This window comes from Rutidosis leptorrhynchoides, chromosome 6, assembly GCF_046630445.1.
Source record: "Rutidosis leptorrhynchoides isolate AG116_Rl617_1_P2 chromosome 6, CSIRO_AGI_Rlap_v1, whole genome shotgun sequence".
Classification (NCBI taxonomy): Eukaryota; Viridiplantae; Streptophyta; class Magnoliopsida; order Asterales; family Asteraceae; genus Rutidosis; species Rutidosis leptorrhynchoides.
In genome coordinates this window covers 175,395,540-175,414,906 of record NC_092338.1, presented here as the reverse complement: position 1 = coordinate 175,414,906, position 19,367 = coordinate 175,395,540, and the positions used below count along the sequence as shown (strand labels likewise).

At 32.9% G+C, this 19,367-nt stretch overlaps 1 protein-coding gene and 1 non-coding gene across 3 annotated transcripts; one reads left to right on the top strand and one right to left on the bottom strand.

Moving 5' to 3' along the window:
- The first annotated feature begins 9,247 nt into the window (after positions 1–9,247).
- On the top strand, positions 9,248–9,354 carry LOC139856250 (small nucleolar RNA R71). Its single transcript, XR_011761745.1, has one exon. It is a non-coding gene; the product is annotated as a small nucleolar RNA R71 (small nucleolar RNA).
- Positions 9,355–16,450: 7,096 nt separating this feature from the next.
- Positions 16,451–18,896, bottom strand: LOC139855804 (protein TILLER ANGLE CONTROL 1-like). Of its 2 annotated transcripts, none has more exons than XM_071845046.1 (5): positions 18,810–18,896; positions 17,845–17,881; positions 16,897–17,540; positions 16,671–16,792; positions 16,451–16,585 (listed from the first exon to the last, which is right to left on the bottom strand). In XM_071845046.1, exons 1-4 carry the CDS (start codon positions 18,870–18,872, stop codon positions 16,682–16,684), a joined length of 855 nt encoding a protein of 284 aa, XP_071701147.1. In that variant the 5' UTR covers positions 18,873–18,896; the 3' UTR covers positions 16,451–16,585; positions 16,671–16,681. The 2 variants fall into 2 exon arrangements, with proteins under 2 accessions (XP_071701147.1, XP_071701148.1); XM_071845047.1 differs by lacking the exon at positions 18,810–18,896 and adding an exon at positions 18,007–18,106.
- Positions 18,897–19,367: the final 471 nt, after the last annotated feature.

Sequence of the window (19,367 nt, the reverse complement as noted above, 5' to 3'; positions counted from 1 at the left end):
GTATAAACATGATTTTGAGTTCATTTAGTTAAAAATTTTTGAAAATTTTACTAGAAGTGGGTAGTCAGTATATAAGACTAGGGCTGTTCTTTATTATCAGAGAGAACTAGATTCTAATACAACTACTGCTTTACTAGTAAAATTTAATGGTGACTATTAAACCAAGTGTATAAGTCAAATTTTTTAAAACCGAAAGAATTTAATCCCTTCCCATACTTAAGATCTTGCAATGCCCTCATTTGCAAGAAATCAGTAACAATTTAAATTATTGAGGGTGATTAGCGTAGAAAAATAATTAAGATTTACCCAAGTTTCCAAATATATTTGTTTGAATGATAAATGGTGCACATCATTTGGTCATTCCTGCAGTTGTTATATCACATTTGTTTTTCGTCTTGTCATCAAAATTAGTAGCTTTTGCTGAACTTAATACCAGTCTTTGAAAGTGCGTTGTTTTACCCTGTTGTGTACATGAGATAAAATACATACAATACAAATATAAACATGCATGGTAATTTGAAATGGGACTTAATATCCCACTTTCAAATTATAAATATGAAATATTAGTACAAAATAATAAAAATGTTAAAAATTACATAAAAGTATCAAAATATTAAATGTTTAACATAAATAAATAAAAATGATAAAAGATAAGAAATCACCAATGGAACACTATCAATTTGGATATGGATTCCAGTTCATGTTATCGTCTGGGTTCCATGGCTGGTGATAGGTGTCCTGATAGGCTTGATTGGGGTCGTACATGTTAAAGGGCGGTCGGATGTCAGGCTGATGCGGTGGATAAAAAGCAGGCCGAGTCGGGATGTAGTTCTGTGGTACCTGATATGATAGCTGGCTCATGATTTGGTGCTGATGAACTTGCCATCTATCATGTTGGCGTCGCCTAGATTGCTCATACTCATCCGCTGCTCTCCACTGCTCATACTGATGATGCCTAGCCTGGTTATTCATTTCCACCTCATACATATGCTGATAAACATCAGTATAACTATCCCTAATGACATCCCTAATGTCATCTGCTTCCTCCATCTCCTCATCCTAACCCCTCTCTACCTGTGGATGGGTGCCTTTGCACCTTGATAAACCTGCAAGCCTATTCTCTTGACTTGTTCCTCAATCTCTACCATCGGACCCCCATGCTCTTTATCTGTACCTAAGTACTCTCCAATGGGAGTAACAAAAATACCTCCCCCTATAATATTTCCTACTTGCATACCCTCAACAACTTTAGAAAGATAGTGGCCAACGCAATAAGGAATATTAACAAAGCTCCTCGGGTCTCGAATACACTTAAGATAAAATAAATAGTTTAGGGTCATTTTGTCTTTGTTTCTACCCCGTTGTGTAATCGAGTTTGCTAAAAATCTATGTATTACCCGGAGTTCTGCCCGGTCAATATCTAAATAGGAGTGTCTTCCCCTCCGCGTAAACTCCCTAAATTTTGACATACGCCTCCATATGGCATTAGCGTCAAAATCTCTATCTACTCTTTCACCTTCGATAATTAAACTATTACAATCAGGTGTATTAATCTCAACGGGGGTATAGATTAATAAAGCTCTAGCCATGTCCAACATGGACATCCTGTACATTGTACCGCCTAACAAAAATCTAATAAAACTTTTATCTCCTAACATAGTAACCTGATTATTTAACTCTATAGTGCTAAGCAATTCCACACACCATTCTCTATATATAGTTCTACGCGTGGTAAATAAACGGATCCAATCGTTAAATGTAGAGTTACCATACCTCTGAACTAGTAAACCTCTAACCGAATTGGCTAGGCCAACCGCTTCCAAAGGCTCCCAATCGATTACCCGAGGCATTTCAATATTTTTGTGGTAAAGGATGTGCATGTTCTTTTGAAATTTCGTGTACTCTGTCCAACAACGATCGAATCTTAGGTTGGGATGTAACTGTTGTTCATTAATAAGTAGGTGTGCAATCCTCGGGTGGGGCTGGAATTGACGATAATGAGTATAAAATAGTGGTTCTGGCTCATGATATGGTAAATGTTGATCATAATGTTGGTGTTGCTCTTGTTGTTGTGGTTTCGGTTGCATCTCTGGCTGTAGTTCTTGCTGTGGCTCTTGATCAGCTTGTCTAGACGATGATGCACCGTCAGTATCTGTATTTCTCTGCAAAACACATTAAACACAAAATTTGTGCATCCAAATATGCATTAGTGTTAGCAGAATAACAACTTAAAATAATTACAATAACATGTTTATTACATATTAGACTTATACTCATTTTCAAATTTTCAACAATTCTACACTTTTTTAAATAAGCATATATAAAAATGTATACAATGTTCATAAGCATTCTACTCAAATAACATGTCAAAATAACTATTACTAGCAATTAAACAAGTTTCAAATAGCATTTATATCAAATTAATCAAGTTCATGAATTTTAGACTTAAAAAGTCCACTTTGATGCTCAAAAATCATGTTTAGGATCAAAGTTTTGATCATTTAGCAACATAAATATGTTACACTACTTAATTTAGTAATAATTCATAACAAAAATCGGCCATAACCTGTTTATATCAAAAAGCCCCAAATTGCTCAAGAACACAAACCCTAGATTTCTAAAATTTTTGAAGTTAAGGCTTCAAATCATGACAAATAGCATCAATCTAGGTTATACAAGCATAATATACTAACAATTTAACTCTAATTAAGCTAGAAATCATCAAACTAAGATTATTGCAATTAATTGTAATTATCACAAAAATTAGGAAATTTAAGAGTTTAGGGATGAAATTTCTACCTTTTTGCTCCCAAATCCGAAGAAAAGCATGTTTATAGCGGATTATAGTACGAAATTTCGTTGAATTTGGTGGAAAATTGAAGTTTTGAGGAGTGTTTTAGTGTGTGTGTTCTTGAATATGTGTGTGTGAAATGGGTGAAGCAGAGAAGTCGACTGGGTTTTTGTTCCTGACCTGTCCAGGGTTCCCATGCAATCGCATGGGTTCCCAGTGCAAACCCCATACGATCGCATGGGGTGTGGTATTTTTTTTTTTTAATAAAACCCTTCACTTATAAAACAATTAATTAACTTATTTTTAAAATTTGTTTCTTTTTAGACTGAGGTCATTTCGGTACATTTACCTAGTTCGTCCCTCAAAAAATTTTAAAATTTTCCATTTCAAAGCGATCATTTTAAAAGCAAAGATTTTTGAGTTTTTTAAATGTTTTTGGCATACTTTAAGTCAATAAGATTAAAAATAATGACAACAAAATTTGTCGCTCCGCCCTCGGGTAAAGCAATTTCGGTTCAACGACCTAGTGTTTAACTTACGACGCATTTTAAAAATCAATTTTTAACTTAATGAAATAAAGTACATTTTTGTTTTTAAATTCACACCAAACTTAAATTTAAAATGCATAAAATAAAATTTCATATAAATATTAATATTTTTTATATACATTAATTTTACAATTTTACATTTATAATAATATAGTTATATATTAATTTTAAAAACAAGGTAAAAAAATAGAAAATCTTTTTAGTCTTTTATCCCACTTTAATCAATTAAATATTAACAAAAATACATGTCCCTCTTTTTTTTGGTAAAATAATTTCGGCTATATTACCTAGTTTTACTCATGACGAATTTTTGAAATATTTTGGATTGATTGATTAAAGATATTTATACCTTATGAATAAACGGTAAATTTCGTAGTGATGTAATAAATTTTTGTATGATATCAATAATTTCGGTTTATTATACCTAATTTTATTGAATATCAATTTAATACTTTATAGCGAACGATTCAGCGTTTATTATCAAAAGGTTAAAAGCAATAAATAAAATTAAAATAAAAACTGTACATACTTACCTGTGAGATAAAATTCTCAGAGACCTGCTTTAGTCGACTCATATGAGAGTCGTTCGATTTGGTTTTCCATAGCTACATAGGCGTAACCTCGATTTTTCAATAACTTTTCTTCTAAACATATGAACGGTCCTTCTCTGCATAGAGTAACGAGTTCAAAATTGGAACGTGTTTGAGTGTTCGAACATTTCCCTTCGTGTGACCATTTTCCGCATTTATGACATCTTTCAAGGTGTCGTGCTCTTCTTTTTGTTGCAGATTTTGATTTTCCTTTACCAAAATGTATCTTATTATGATTATTCCTGAGTTCTTTCCTTACTTCGTCCATTTTGCCTCTTAAGAATGATACCAGTTCACTCGGGAAGATGTTATTATTACGTTTAGTAATCATAGCATGTAGTAGTAGACCATGGTTCAGATCAAAGGAATTTTTCATCTCGTAAAACCTAAAAGAAATAAAAATTCAGAATGAGGGAGAAGACTAGTTCTTTAGGGTCTGCTAGGGAAAGACCATTCCGATTCCATTCTCGGAAACTACACGAAAACAGAACATCTAACTCTAACATAAATTCATAATCTTCCCACACTTAGTTAGCTGTGGTGTTGAAATTGTGATTAACTTCATCTTCAACTTTCGTTGGATTATCTATGTAATGTTTAACTCTGTGACCATTAACTTTAAATTCAATCCCATTTGAATTTATTAACTCTATTGTTCCGTATGGGAAAACTCTTTTGACTATGAATGGTCCAGACCATCTTGATTACAATTTTCCAGGAAATAACTTGAATCGTGAATTGAAAAGAAGAACTCTGTCTCCTTCCTTAAATTCTTTTGAACTTCTTATTCTTTTATCATGCCATTTCTTCGTTCTTTCCTTATAGATTAACGAATTTTCATATGCATCATGTCTTAATTCTTCTAATTCATTTAGTTGACTTAATCGTATACGTCCAGCTTCATGCAAATCAAGATTACATGTCTTCAAAGCCCAAAATGCTTTATGCTCAATTTCTACTGGAAGGTGACATGCTTTTCCGTAAATGAGTTTAAAAGGTGTGGTTCCAATTGGAGTTTTATAGGCTGTTCTAAAAGCCCAGAGTGCATCCTCTAATTTCATGGACCATTCCTTCGGATTTGATCCTACGGTTTTCTCTAGAATATGTTTTAAAGCTCGGTTGGTGTTTTCAACTTGTCCACTTATTTGTGGATGATAAGCGGTTGAGATTTTATGAGTTACTCCATATCTTTTGAGAACTTTCTCAAGTTGATTATTACAGAAATGAGTATCCCGATCACTTATTAAAGCTTTCGGTGTTCCGAACCTTGCAAAAAGACGTTTTAAGAAGTTGACTACAACTCGTATATCGTTAGTTGGGAGAGCTTGTGCTTTCGCCCATTTAGATACATAATCAATGGCAACGAGAATGTAGAGATTATTATGAGATTTTGGAAATGGAGCCATAAAGTCAATACCCCAAACGTCAAAAACTTCACATACTTGAATGACATTTTGTGGCATTTCATCACGTTGACTTATTTTTCCGGCCCTTTGACATGCATCACAGGATTTACAAAGAAGGTGTGCATCTTTGAAAATTGTAGGCCAATAGAATCCAGCATCGTAAACTTTCCTTGCGATGAGTTGAGGCCCATAATGCCCTCCTGTTGGTCCTGTGTGACAATGGTTTAAGATTTGACTAGCTTCTTCCCCGAATACACATCAGCGTATTATTCCATCGGGACAACTTTTAAATAAATGTGGATCTTCCCAAAAATAGTGTTTTATATCACTAAAGAATTTCTTTCGTTTTTGGTACGACAATCCTTTTTCAAAGAATCCACATACTAAGTAGTTTGCATAGTCTGCAAACCATGAAATTTCATTATAATCGATTTTCAAGAGATATTCATCAGGGAAGTTGTCTTCTATGGCCGATTCATTTAGAACTTCTAATTCAGGGTTTTCAAGGCGAGAAAGATGATCAGCGGCGAGATTTTCTGCTCCCTTTTTGTCTCGGATTTCAATATCAAATTCTTGTAAGAGTAAGATCCAACAAATTAATCGTGGTTTAGCATCTTGTTTTGAGAAAAGGTATCTAAGAGCAGAATGGTCGGTATAGACCACCGTTTTAGCTAGAACGAGATATGAACAAAATTTGTCAAAAGTAAAGACAATAGTAAGGAGTTCTTTTTCAGTAGTTGTGTAATTCGTTTGTGCTCCTTGTAACGTCTTACTAGCGTAATAGATAGGTTGAAATCGTTTTTCAATCCTTTGTCCTAAAACGGCTCCCATTGCAAAATCACTTGCATCGCACATGAGTTCAAATGGTAGATTCCAATTTGGAGTTATCATGATCGGCGCATTAGTGAGTTTTTCTTTAAGAATATTAAAAGATTTGATGCATTTATCCGAAAAGATGAATGGGGCATCTTTTTCTAGGAGTTTATTCATAGGAGTGGTAATTTTAGAAAAGTCTTTTATGATACGTCGGTAAAAACCAGCATGCCCTAGAAAACTCCTAACTCCTCTAACATTGGTGGGATGTGGAAGTTTAGCAATTACATCTACTTTAGCTCTATCCACTCCAATTCCTTCCTTTGAAATTTTATGACCAAGAACGATGCCTTCTTTAACCATGAAATGGCATTTCTCCCAATTAAGAACTAGATTTGATTGCTCGCATCTAATAAGCATTCATTCAAGATTAACTAGACATGTTTCAAAAGTATCACCGAAGACTGAAAATTCATCCATGAAAACTTCCATGCATTCTTCTATCATGTCGTGAAAAATCGCCATCATGCACCTTTGAAAGGTTGCAGGGGTGTTGCAAAGTTCAAATGGCAGGCATTTGTAAGCAAAAGTACCATAAGGGCACGTGAAGGTGGTTTTCTCTTGATCCTCGGGTGCGATTGAAATTTGAAAATATCCAGAGAAACCGTCAAGAAAACAATAGTAACTATTTCCGGCTAAACTTTCCAACATTTGATCAATAAAAGGTAATGGAAAGTGATCTTTTCTAGTGGCGTCATTTAATTTTCTATAATCAATACAGACACGCCATCCTGTTATAGTCCTAGTGGGAATAAGCTCATCTTTTTCATTTGTGATGACAGTCATGCCACCCTTCTTGGGCACACATTGAACTGGGCTTACCCATGGACTATCAGAGATTGGATAAATTAAACCTGCATCTAGCAGTTTAATAATTTCTTTCTTAACAACATCTTGCATATTAGGATTTAGTCTTCGTTGGCGTTGCACATATGTTTTATGACCTTCTTCCATAAGGATTTTATGTGTGCAATACGAAGGACTTATGCCTTTAATGTCATGAATCTTCCATGCAATAGCTGGTTTATGATCTTTTAGCACAGAAATGAGTTAAGATTTTTCATTTTCAGTAAGAGAAGACGAGATTATTACAGGTAATTCAGATTCACCATATAAATAAGTGTATTCCAAATGGTTTGGAAGTGGCTTTAACTCTAATATCGGTGGTTCTTCTATCAATGATTTGTATCGATATCTGTCTTCCTCTTTAAGCATTTGAAGTTCTTCTTTTGTTGGTTCGTAATCATTAGCCATAAGTGTAGCTAAAATTTTAGCTTCATCAATTGGTTTAGTTCCTTCTCCTAAAGAACATTCTCCTGTTCCTTGTAATTCTGGAAATTCTTGTAACAATTCTTCTTGTGAATCTATGGTTTGAACATAATAACAGGTATCATCTACAGATTGCGGTTGTTGAATGGCTCTATCAACAGAAAATGTAACACTCTCGTCCTCTATACTTAGGGTCAGTTTCTTACCAAACACGTCTATTATTGCTTTAGCTGTGTTTAAGAATGGTCTTCCTAATATAAGAGGAACTCGAGAATCTTCTTTCATGTCCAGAATAATAAAGTCTACTGAAAATACTAAAGTACCAACTTTAACTAGAATGTTCTCCATTATCCCTCTAGGATATTTTACTAATCGATCGGCTAGTTGTATGCTTATTCGTGTTGGTTTCAATTCTCCTAGGTCTAGTTTAGTGTATAATGAATATAGCTTTAGATTTATACTAGCACCTAAGTCTGCCAATGCTTCTATTGAATTAAGACTATCCAGAAAACATGGAATTGTGAAACTTCCTGGATCAGATAATTTTTTTGGTAGTTTATTCAACAGCACAGCAGAACAATTAGCATTCATTGTAACAGCCGAGAGTTCTTCTATTTTCTTTCTATTTGTGATTAGATCTTTCAGGAATTTAGCATATCTTGGCATTTCTGAAATCACATCAATGAAAGAAAGATTGACATTTATTTGTTTAAACATATCTAAGAATTCGGATTGCTCGGCTTCAAGTCTTTCTTTTCTCATTTTACTCGGGTAAGGAAGTGGTGGTTGGTATGGTTTAACATAAGGTTTAGCCTTAACTGTGTTATCTTCATTAACCTTTTCAACTACCTGTTCTGTTTCCTTTTCTTGCTCAGGCTGTGGTGCCTATGTAGTAGGAATAGAGTCATCATAAATTACAGGTATTTCAGGCGGTTTGAGTGTAATACCACTTCTTGTGGTAATGGCTTTAGCTGTTTCATTTTGGGGGTTAGCATTTGTATCGCTCGGTAGACTCTCCGATTTTCTTTCAATTATTAACCTTGCTAGGTTGCTTACTTATTGTTCCAGATTTTGTATAGAAGCTTGTTGATTTCTAAATGCTTGAGCATTTGTTCATTAGTTTGTTTCTGAGATATGAAAAATTGAGTTTGAGATTCAACTAGCTTCGACATCATATCTTCTAAATTTGGCTTTTTATCATCGGTTTGTGGTGGCTTATTTGGAAAAATAGGTCTTTGCTGGTTGTAAGTATTATTGGATACTTGTTGATTGCCAAGACCTTGTTGGTTGTTGTATGGAACATTTCGGTTATAATTCTGATTTTGATTGTAGTTTGGTCTTGGCGGTTGATAATTATTTTGATAATTATTTTCAGGCCTTTGGTTCATGTATGAAACATTCTCTCTTTGTTCCATTGTTTGTTCAATACTGATACAATCTTTTGGTAAATGTGGTCCTCCACACTGCTCACAACTAATTCGTATTGCGTGAATATCTTTAGTCATCTTCTCCATTCGTCTTTCAAAAGCGTCTAACTTTGCGGAATTGAAATTAAAGTCATGGCTAGAATCGGCTCTAGCCGCTTTAGATGAACGAAAAATATCTTTTTCTTGATGCCACTCATGTGAGTGGGAGGCTGTGTTATCAATAATTTTGTGAGCTTCAGTTGCAGTTTTCTTCATAATGGAACCACCAGCTGCTGTGTCGATGTCTTTTCGTGTAGCAACGTCGCATCCTTGGTAGAATATTTGCACTATTTGATAAGTATCTAAACTATGTTGAGGACATCCTCTCAACAATTTTCTGAATCTTGTCCAAGCCTCATATAGAGTTTCATTTGGCTTTTGCGCGAACATAACAATTTCTCCTTGAAGTCTCATGGCTTTAGATGCCGGAAAGAATCTTTTAAGAAATTTCTCAACTAAAACATCCCATGTGTCAATCGCTCCTTCAGGTAACGATTCTAACCAATCTTTGGCTTCTCCCTTTAAAGTCCAGGGAAATAACATGAGATAGATCTGTTCATCCTCAACTTCTCTGATTTTAAATAGAGTACACAGATCCTATTAAAGGTTTGAAGATGTTCATTTGGATCTTCTTTTGGCGTACCACTAAATTGGCATTGATTAGTTACCATGTGTAGGATTTGTCCTTTGATTTCATAATCTGGCGCATTAATGTATGGTTGAGTAATGGCATGACCTTGGCCCGTGTGTGTAGCTATCATTCGATCCTCTATACTTAGAGGTTCCTGATTTTTCATGATTGAATTTGTTGAATCTGAATCACTAGAGGATTCTGATTTAACGGTTATTTCCTCGACAATCTCTGGTTGAATAATTTGTGATTCAGGAGGAATGATTAGTGGTTTAGGATCTCTGAATTGTCCTTGAATATCCTCCGGGTTCTCAATTGTGAGGTCGGGTTCAAAAAATGGATTATCGAAAATTTGAATTGGAGTACTCGGTCGACTAGATGATAATTCCAAAGAAAAATCAACGGCGACAATATTGGCTAGATGTCTTGATCGAGTTACAAGAGGTGAACGTATGAAAGGTGGTGAACGTTTTTCTCGGTGCATTCACTGAATATCCTATTAGTTATAAAGATAAAAATTATATAAGTTATCAAATTAATAGATTTTCTGATGTTTCCCACGTTTCGAATAGCCAATAGATGCAGCAGGTAGCCAGGACCCTTTAAATCGGAAGCCCACAACTCGCCACTAACAAATCCATCTATTACTACAAGCTAATAAATTTTAGATGTCTATCAATTTAACCGCTTAACATAATTTTTTGTCGAAATTTAAAGAAAATAAAGAAAATTCTATGTCCTACAAACTAGAGCGTGGAAATGAGAAAGAAAAATAGTGCGTCGAAATAAACGTCGAAAAAAAAAAGTCAAAAAATATAATAATAAGAATGTAAAGCGTCGAAACTTAAAAGTCTAAAAACTACAAATTAAAACTTGCGTCTAAAAGTATTAAAGCTTAAAAGGAATTATATATCCAAAACGGCAATTACTTAAAAAGGCACTAAAATCTATTAAATACTAAAGCGATAAGCGACGTCGTAAAATTATAAAGCGTCTAAATCTTAATCTAAAGAAAAAGCACTTAAGGGATTTTACGGCAGAGCCTAAAAATCTAGAACTATAAAATTACTATGGCAAAACTAATCTTAAAACTAATTACAAACGAAAAATATACAATTTACGAATTAAACGTTAATATATACAATTTATAAAAAGAGATAAAAAAATGATAAAATTACTTATTTTTATAAAAATATTATTTTTATATTATTATTTTATAAAAGTATTAATTATAATTATAAAAACTTAATCAAAACTAATTTAAATAAACTTAAACTAAATATTATTTAATTAAAACCCTAAATAATAACTTAATTAATAATAATAATTATTAAACGTAAACCCTAATCGTACAGTCAAAGGTACCAGACCTGTCAGACTGGCTAATGCGATCGCATGAGTTTGATATGTCTGGTCCATGCGATCGCATGGATATGGATACCAGGCCAGTTCTTGGGCTGCTACAGTATTCAGCCCAAATTCAATTTTACTTATTTTTTATATATATTTAATTTATAAACTTTACAAAATTAATATAAGTAATATTTAGAATTATATTTTTAAGAACTTAATAAAAATAATTTTATACTTTATATAAAATATATTTTCTTTTTACGTAAACACTTAAATAAATAAATAAATAAATAAATATATATATATATATATATATATATATATATATATATATATATATATATATACATATACATATACATATATATATATATACATATATATATATATATATATTATATATTTTTGTATTTTTATGTTTAAAACTTATTATATTTTTACAAAAATAGATTAAAACTATATATTTTTTTTATAGCGTTTCGCTTTCGAATCCCTGGTAGCGGCGCCAAAAATACTTGATGTGTGCGAGGTGTAGTACGAAATAGATTATATTTTACTACGAAATACTATTAAATACGCTACAATTTTACACAAGTTATTTATTTATTTATTGAATGGAATATACCTAAACCTTGTTACAATACTTATAGGCAGTGTACCTAATCGTAGAGTAGTGTAGTTTTTAGTAAGTCCGGTTCGTTCCACGGGGATACAACTGAGTTTAATGCTATATTTATTTTAAACTATATTTGTATATAAATAAATAAATATATATATATATATATATATATATATATATATATATATATATATATATATATATATATATATATATATATATATATATAAAAGTAGTACTAGTACTATTATTATTATAAAAAGGGAGTTTTACCGTTTAATGACCGGTTTGTCGATTTTAAGTCCTAATGCAAAATATTAAAAATAAAAATAACTTAATTTAAAGCGTAAAGTAAATGACGATAAATAAAAATGCGATAAAATAAAAGTATGATAATTTAAAGTGCAATAATTTAAAGTACGATAAATAAAATGATGATAAATAAAAGTGGGATGAGATATAAATTAAAGGAATTATGCTTATTTAAACTTTTGTAATCATGATGTTCGACGTGTTGATTTTAATTTATTACCATGGGTTAATTGTCCTTTGTCCTGGTTTACTTGATATGTCCATCTGGTTTTATCCATAATAGTCCATCGATTATAAATATAAAGTGCGAGTGTCCTCGTCAAATTACCCTTATACCCAAAGTCAAATATTCCAACTAATTGGGGATTTAAACTGTAATAAGGTCTTAATACTTTGTTAATGATTACACCAGGTTATCGACTGTGTGTAATCCAAGGTTTTAATACTTTATTAACAATTACACCAATTTTCCTTGTATGTAATTCACCACTGTTTTAATAAGTCCATTGACTATTAATCCATCCCCGTGTCCGGTCAAATGAAAGATTATTAGTACTTATAAATATCCCGCCCATCGTATCCGATCGAGTGTATGTGGTTATTTATAAATAAGTCAAATTGTAAACCTCTATATTAAATTAACGAACTATCATTCAGTTAAACAAATATAAAGCCCATTAATAGCCCATAGTCCAATTTTCACAAGTGTCGGTGTTTTGTCCAAACCCCAATTATGGTCCAAAATCCAATAACCCAGTCTTAATATTTAGTCCAACATCATGATTACTTCGGCTCAAATAAGCAAAATAATAACTTAGCTACGAGACATTAATTTAAAAAGGTTGAACATAACTTACAATGAGTATTAATCCCGTAGTGTTACACGGACAGAGTTTCGACTTTCAAACTTAAAACATTCGCTACTATAACCTTATTATTATTAACTTAATATTAAAATTATAATTATAAAATAAATATAAATATAATTGAGAGAGTGATCAGAGTGATATATGATGAAGGTGTGTATAATTCGTCGAAAAATGCTCCAATTTATAGATGTGCTAGGTTTCCTCAGCCATGCGATCGCATGGGAATAAGGCCTCCAGGATGGCCTGCTTTTCCAGCTCCAAATGCTTCAAAAACGTGGGCTGCTGCGATTTATTTAATATATAATATAATATATATAATTTTATATATATTATATTATATTCATGTACATAGTTGACTCGTAATTTTAGGTCCGTTGCATCGCGCGTTGATAGTTGGTTCAGGTCTTGGTTCCGGATTTTCGAACGTCCTTTCGTACAATTTAATATCTTGTATTTTGCGTTTTGCGGCTTGTACTCTTGTAATTTTGAGACGTTTCTCATCAATAATTTGAACCACTTGGATTGCATCTTGTACATTTGAGCTTTTTGGTCGTTTGCGTCTTCAAATCGTCGAATCTATCTTTTGTCTTCACCTTTTATTATTTAAACGAATATCACTTGTAAATAGAACAATTGCAACTAAAAGCTTGTCTTTCTTGAAGGATAATGCTATGAATTATATGTTCGTTTTTGGCATTATCATAACCCTTAACACCTCTAATTAGAAAAATACACTCATTTATCTTCCATTATCCCTAAATCACTAAATTTACAGCAACATATCATCAACTTCATCGTCGAACATCACCACCATCATAACCCCATCAATTTTTGCTTGTTTGCTCTTGCACCCTACACGAAAGTTGTTGCTTTTGTAATTCTCTATGCATTGATATAAGTAATTTGATCTCTAGAGGTATAAAGCTCAAAAACCTAATTTTTTTATTTTCAATCAATTATACATAGTACATGTTGTAATAACTCAATCCATGACCAATTGTGTGTGTTTGATTGCTAGATTACGTTGTTTATACATTTTGTGTAAAATTCATTTTTGAAACTGACCTAAACTATATGTGACATGAAATCGGTAGGTAATATGTATCTATATGAAAGTCTATCTAAAAATTAATAAGTTTGCTCACAAGAATCACTCATTTCGTTTAGAATTGTTCCTGTTATGTTTATTTGAAGTTTTGACTTGACTATGCTTTGAATACGAATTTGTTGAGTTATATGCTTATTAATTGGGAATGTGAAATGGTTACCAACTGAAAGATAATCAAAAATCACTCTAGACTTAAGATTCATGCAAATCTGATTCGGAATGCTCATGTTATGCTAGTTTGATAGTTTGTGTTGATTGACACTTTAAACCGATGCAAATGACTAATTTAATTTGATTTCCGGAATAAGAGCTTTTGATTTATGAAAATTACGTGATTAGTAAATCACTTTTCATATAGATTATGCATGCTAATTGTTCCTAGATGTTCGGATAATCGCGTTCAAAAATGACTACCTGATTAGAGTCAATTATGTCTCGCATGCACAAAGTTTGGTCTAACATGAACTAGAAATTGATTGGGGACTTGTCCTTATGATATATTGATATTTGTATGTTAAGAAACACATTACATTTTAATGCTAACATCTGATACATTATACATTATGTGCTACATGTGTCCTAAAACGATATATCTGGATTCTGTCCAAATCAGAAAGTCCAACTTCCGTTGCAAACCAATTGACTAACCAAAAAGCTTATATTCATGAAATCGAAACGATACGATAACTAGTAAACACTCAATTTAGACTTAAGATTCACGAAATAAAATTGTTGCGCGAGCAGAAAATGACTTGGTGAAATTCGTATGAAACATGAGTTATAGAAATCATCTAAGGGCATGACTAGACTTTTTAGAAAGCTTATAACATGTTCTTTTGATCTAGAGTTTACCACATTGCCATGATTTGTGTGTTGTGATTTATTCTTGTTGTTTGCATGACTTACATGAAACCGAAACGATACGATAAAGTTGACCCAAGGTTGATTCATTGACCAAGATTACATAACATACTGAGGTATTTGACTTTGGTTGACTACTTGACCAAGTTTGACTTTTGTTGACTTGCATGAACTGTGTTAACTATTACAATCTTACCGAGTCGGACTGAGCTATAAATTACATGTACACTATGGAATAACATGGCGTGATATAATAAAATTACTTGAACAATCTAAATGATTAGGTTGCGTTATACGTTTGTAATCATCCGGTCTACGTACTACTTTTAACAATCATTTACCATGCACACAAGGTGAGTCTACAGTCCCATTTTCACTAATACTTTTAGGATGAGATACATGCTACTTCGAACTGTTTCTTAAACTATTTACAAATACTTTTACTTTTGACATGAGTGCTTAGTATACATATGAGTTGTTTCCTAAAAATCCCTTAGCTTGAATACTTTAGGTACTTTGTAAGCGCGAATCATAGGGGCGGATCTGTTAGGTTTGACAGCCTCACCCTACATATTGCGGTGCTTATTTTTCGTTAACGTACACCAAGGCAAGTGTATACTTAGATGGGGTAAAGGATAAGAATAGTTCTAAACTACTCGAGGTGTTAGGTTAGTATTCAAGTGCTCATTGGATTGTATATACTTATTACAACATTTGGGTTGTACGCAGAAAATCTCGTTGTCTAAAACAAAGAATTATTACTCTGAATACTGCTTTTCAGACCCTGCTTTATGTTACTTAAACCTGTGGTTTACGAACATTTGAAACAGGACATGGTGCTGTCTACAAACTTTTGATATGAAACCTTGGTGGTCTCATACTTTACATTTGGTTACTTAAACTTGTGTTTTACAAGAAGGAGAAACAAAACATTTTTGATGTAATACACAGTTGAAACTTGACATCGTTGTTTACAAACAGTTTAAAACTTGAAAATTTCTGTCTGCAAACTTTTGATATTAAACTTTGGTGGTCTTATGCTGATAAACGTTTTTCTAAAAATCTTTTCTTAAACATACTGTATTGTTTACTTAAACATGTGGATTCACTCAACATTATTGTTGACTCGTTTTGCATGTTTTATCTCAGGTATTAATTGTTTCCGCTGTAAAACTTTGCTGTTACATAGAAGTCAAGTCATGCACTGGGACCATAGTTAACATCGCCGTTAATGAATTTTGACGGAGTGTTACAAATTCTGCCGAAGAGGGAAATGAAATTGGGGGAGTACTGGGAAGGTTTGACATTTTATAGAGAGATGGAACAGGGAGGCATACAAGGTGTTTTTCCCATAGAAGTTCCAATGATAAAGAGGGTGGTATGCAAGCAAGCACAAGCAGTGAATATAGATAGTAAAAACGCTTGAACCCAACCGATAACTCAAAACATTGGACTTATAGGGTTTGGGGCTCAGGGGCAGATCTAGTGTGTAACCAGTGGTTGCATGGGACACCAATGAAATACGCGATGCAGTGAAAATGTTTTTGGGTTTTAACTAATGATACCAGTGGATAGTGTGAATTTTTTTGTGTGATACCACTGAAATAAGTCATCTAATAGAATTTTTTTTGGGATTTCAACTGGTGACACTAGTGACCACCAATCGTAGATCCGCCATTGTTGGGGCTGCAGGTTTATGAGCTCAAACGAGAAATTTTATCGAATACAAGCATTAGTTTATAAACTAAAATAAATGCCGAAATTAAACAAACAAGAATATGAGAAACTTAACCAAACATACAACATGGTGGCAAGTGAAAAAACCAAACAAAATACAGTAATCAATAATTTTCAGCACCATACAACTGCAAACACGTTCCTCCATATAGCTGCAAACAAAAACAATACACTAATTACTCCGTAAATTCGATCTTTTTCATAATTAACATGTTTTGTGAATATATATATACTTACATATATAGTTACTATGCGTTCACATGTACTGATCCAGGTAGGCGAACGGGCTTTGTACGTACACCGTCTTTTTGAATCTCTAGGTCCGGATGGATCTTCTTCCTCAACATCTTTCTCATCATCTTTAAAAACAGAAAGAAAAAAAATCATAATATTTACTAACACACATTACAATAATCATGCTAATCGATTAGTTAGCGACATAAATAGATGATTGAATGCTCACTCGATTCATTTTCTTGAAGGGACGAATTGCATGCTCTTTTTTGAGCTTCTTATCCGATATTAAAGAAACCCTATCATCGTTCGATTCATGTTTCATGTTGGATTGATCAGTAGGATTGTACTTGACTTTGACTTGATCTTGATCATAAGCCAACTTTTTGTTCTTTAACAAGTTATTTTCAGAATCAGCCAAAAATAAATCAGCAAGAGTGATTCTTTCACTTGCATTCTTTTCCTTCTTCACCTCATTAGTATCCTCTACACCATCTTCAATATCATTGGATTTAGTATTTTTTTCGCATTCTAATTGGTCATTCGCCTCCGCATGAAAAAACCCATGCTTAGAAGCTTTTACTACTAATGGAAGCTCCATTTCCGCTTCTTGATCACAGTCACATTCGTCGTCCTCATTCACATTTTCACAAACATATTGAAGATGTTTATGATTGATGTCACATAAGTATGTGTTATCATCTGGTTTGTAATCTTTAGGCAATTCAGGATCAAACCCAAATGTCCCAATTGCGAATATACCTTCCTTCCAACCATCAAACACATTGTCTAACCCTTCATTTTCGAGTAGTGCTACCTTATCCTTCCTAATTTCGGTAAAGTCAGCCTTTGTGACATCTTGGACAACTTCATCTGAGACGAATTAATGATAAATATTATTATTATTCAGATATATAAACAAGTAGAAATCAGAGGCAGAACTTGAATTCGACTATAGATGGGGTGGTTACCCCCATCTCATAATTTTATCATTGACAGGGGGTAAACAGTAATAAAAACCTTATTTTTTAATAAAATTTTTTGATGTAAAAATCTTATTTTTTGAATCCAGATGGGGCGGGTGTCCCAACATATCTCTATTAAAACTCCGCCACTGGTAGAAACGTAAAACAAGAGATGAAAACGCGATAGCTAATTAAGGAAATGAGGCTCTAACGTTTGTGATGAAGCCTCCGGTGCACCCAATCAAAGATCTGCAAACAATATATAATAAAAACTAAACGGTTAAAACAGGTACATTCGTACATAATGCAATAATACAATGCTTATGAATTGAAACTTATAATATGAAAATCCTAGGTATCTAACCATCAAATACCTTCATTTTCTTACTTCTTAACTCCTATGAGTCGATTAAGAGATGAACACACAATAATGTTAAGTTTTTTTTTTTTTTTTTTTATCAATTTTTGGGCGAACGACAAATGATTTTAGTCAATTGGATTCACATTATCAAAGAAGATATAGAAGAGAGGAATGAGGGGGGGCTAAACTTGTGCGGGGTTCATATGATAACACGTTACACCTCTCAAAATCAAAAGGGCCCGTGGACACAAGGTATGTTTATCTTTTACATTTCTCCATGCATGATACGGAATATATATTATTCGGTTAGTATTTTTCCGTTTGTATCTTTGTGTAACTTGAATACATCAAGTTAAATCATCGTCTTTAGGTAGTATTGGTCCATTACTACCCTCAATTCACTGACCCATCTAAAAAATTAGTATCCAATGTGAATTTGTGAAACTAACCAATTAAGACTCAAATAATATTGTAAATCAATACTCATATATATGGGGAGGGTAACATATGCAAGTGAATGCAAGGAAAAAAAAATTCTAACATCATTGAAAATTTAGTTAACTGGAATTCAAGAAAGGAAAGCATGGAAATTTAGTCTTTAATTGCTTAATTTGTTTGCAAAAAGATATAAGTTCATTTCAATTATATATATGCTTTGGTCCTACATATGTTACCTGCTAAAGAAACTATATATGGGCATGCATGTTGGAGATTTTATAATTGTTTTGATATCCAGGATGGAATTGAATAAGCAGTGACACAAAGCATACACAAAGTTATACGATAGCAGATAGAATTACATCCATGATAGTTGACCTGTGTGGACCATGCATACATCTGTGCTGTAGTTTTGACTACTAGTCCTATGTCTTCAACCATGGGAAGTTAAAAGCCAGAAAGATTATAAACATTGTGAGGTCTAAAATGTATAACCAACAGGATTATAACCAGTAGCAACATCAGTTTTATGTCCAACACTAATAAAGAAAATCGGAATAAACCAGTAGCAACATGCCACATCATATGTGTGGTGATTTATAAGAGGATCGTCTGGACGTTGGTAGACAGAAATTTGAGAGAAAATAACTCTATTACTCACAAGAATATATTACAGAGTATTACAAAACTCTTACAAAAAAAAAAAAAAAAAAAAAAAAAAAAACTCAAACTAACACACTAGGAATCTCACCACTATCTAGGATGTATTCACTCTTGGTTATGATTACACTTTAACTCACACACATTAACTAGGTGTGATTACACTTTTTGTGAATGAATTACAATAGAGCTTTGCACCTCTATTTATAGAAAGTTTTGAGGAGGTGGAATGGTGTGAACGGAGATAGTGTGAACACAAAAATGGTGGCTAGCTGT

Excerpts from the sequence above, each read along its gene's own strand:
- LOC139855804 (XM_071845046.1), bottom strand. The coding sequence starts at position 18,872 with ATGGTTGAAGACATAGGACTAGTAGTCAAAACTACAGCACAGATGTAT. Across the intron at positions 17,541-17,844 it reads CCGGAGGCTTCATCACAAAC|ATGAAGTTGTCCAAGATGTC; the intron begins GTTAGAGCCTCA and ends AATTCGTCTCAG. Across the intron at positions 16,793-16,896 it reads CCTTCAAGAAAATGAATCGA|ATGATGAGAAAGATGTTGAG; the intron begins GTGAGCATTCAA and ends CTGTTTTTAAAG.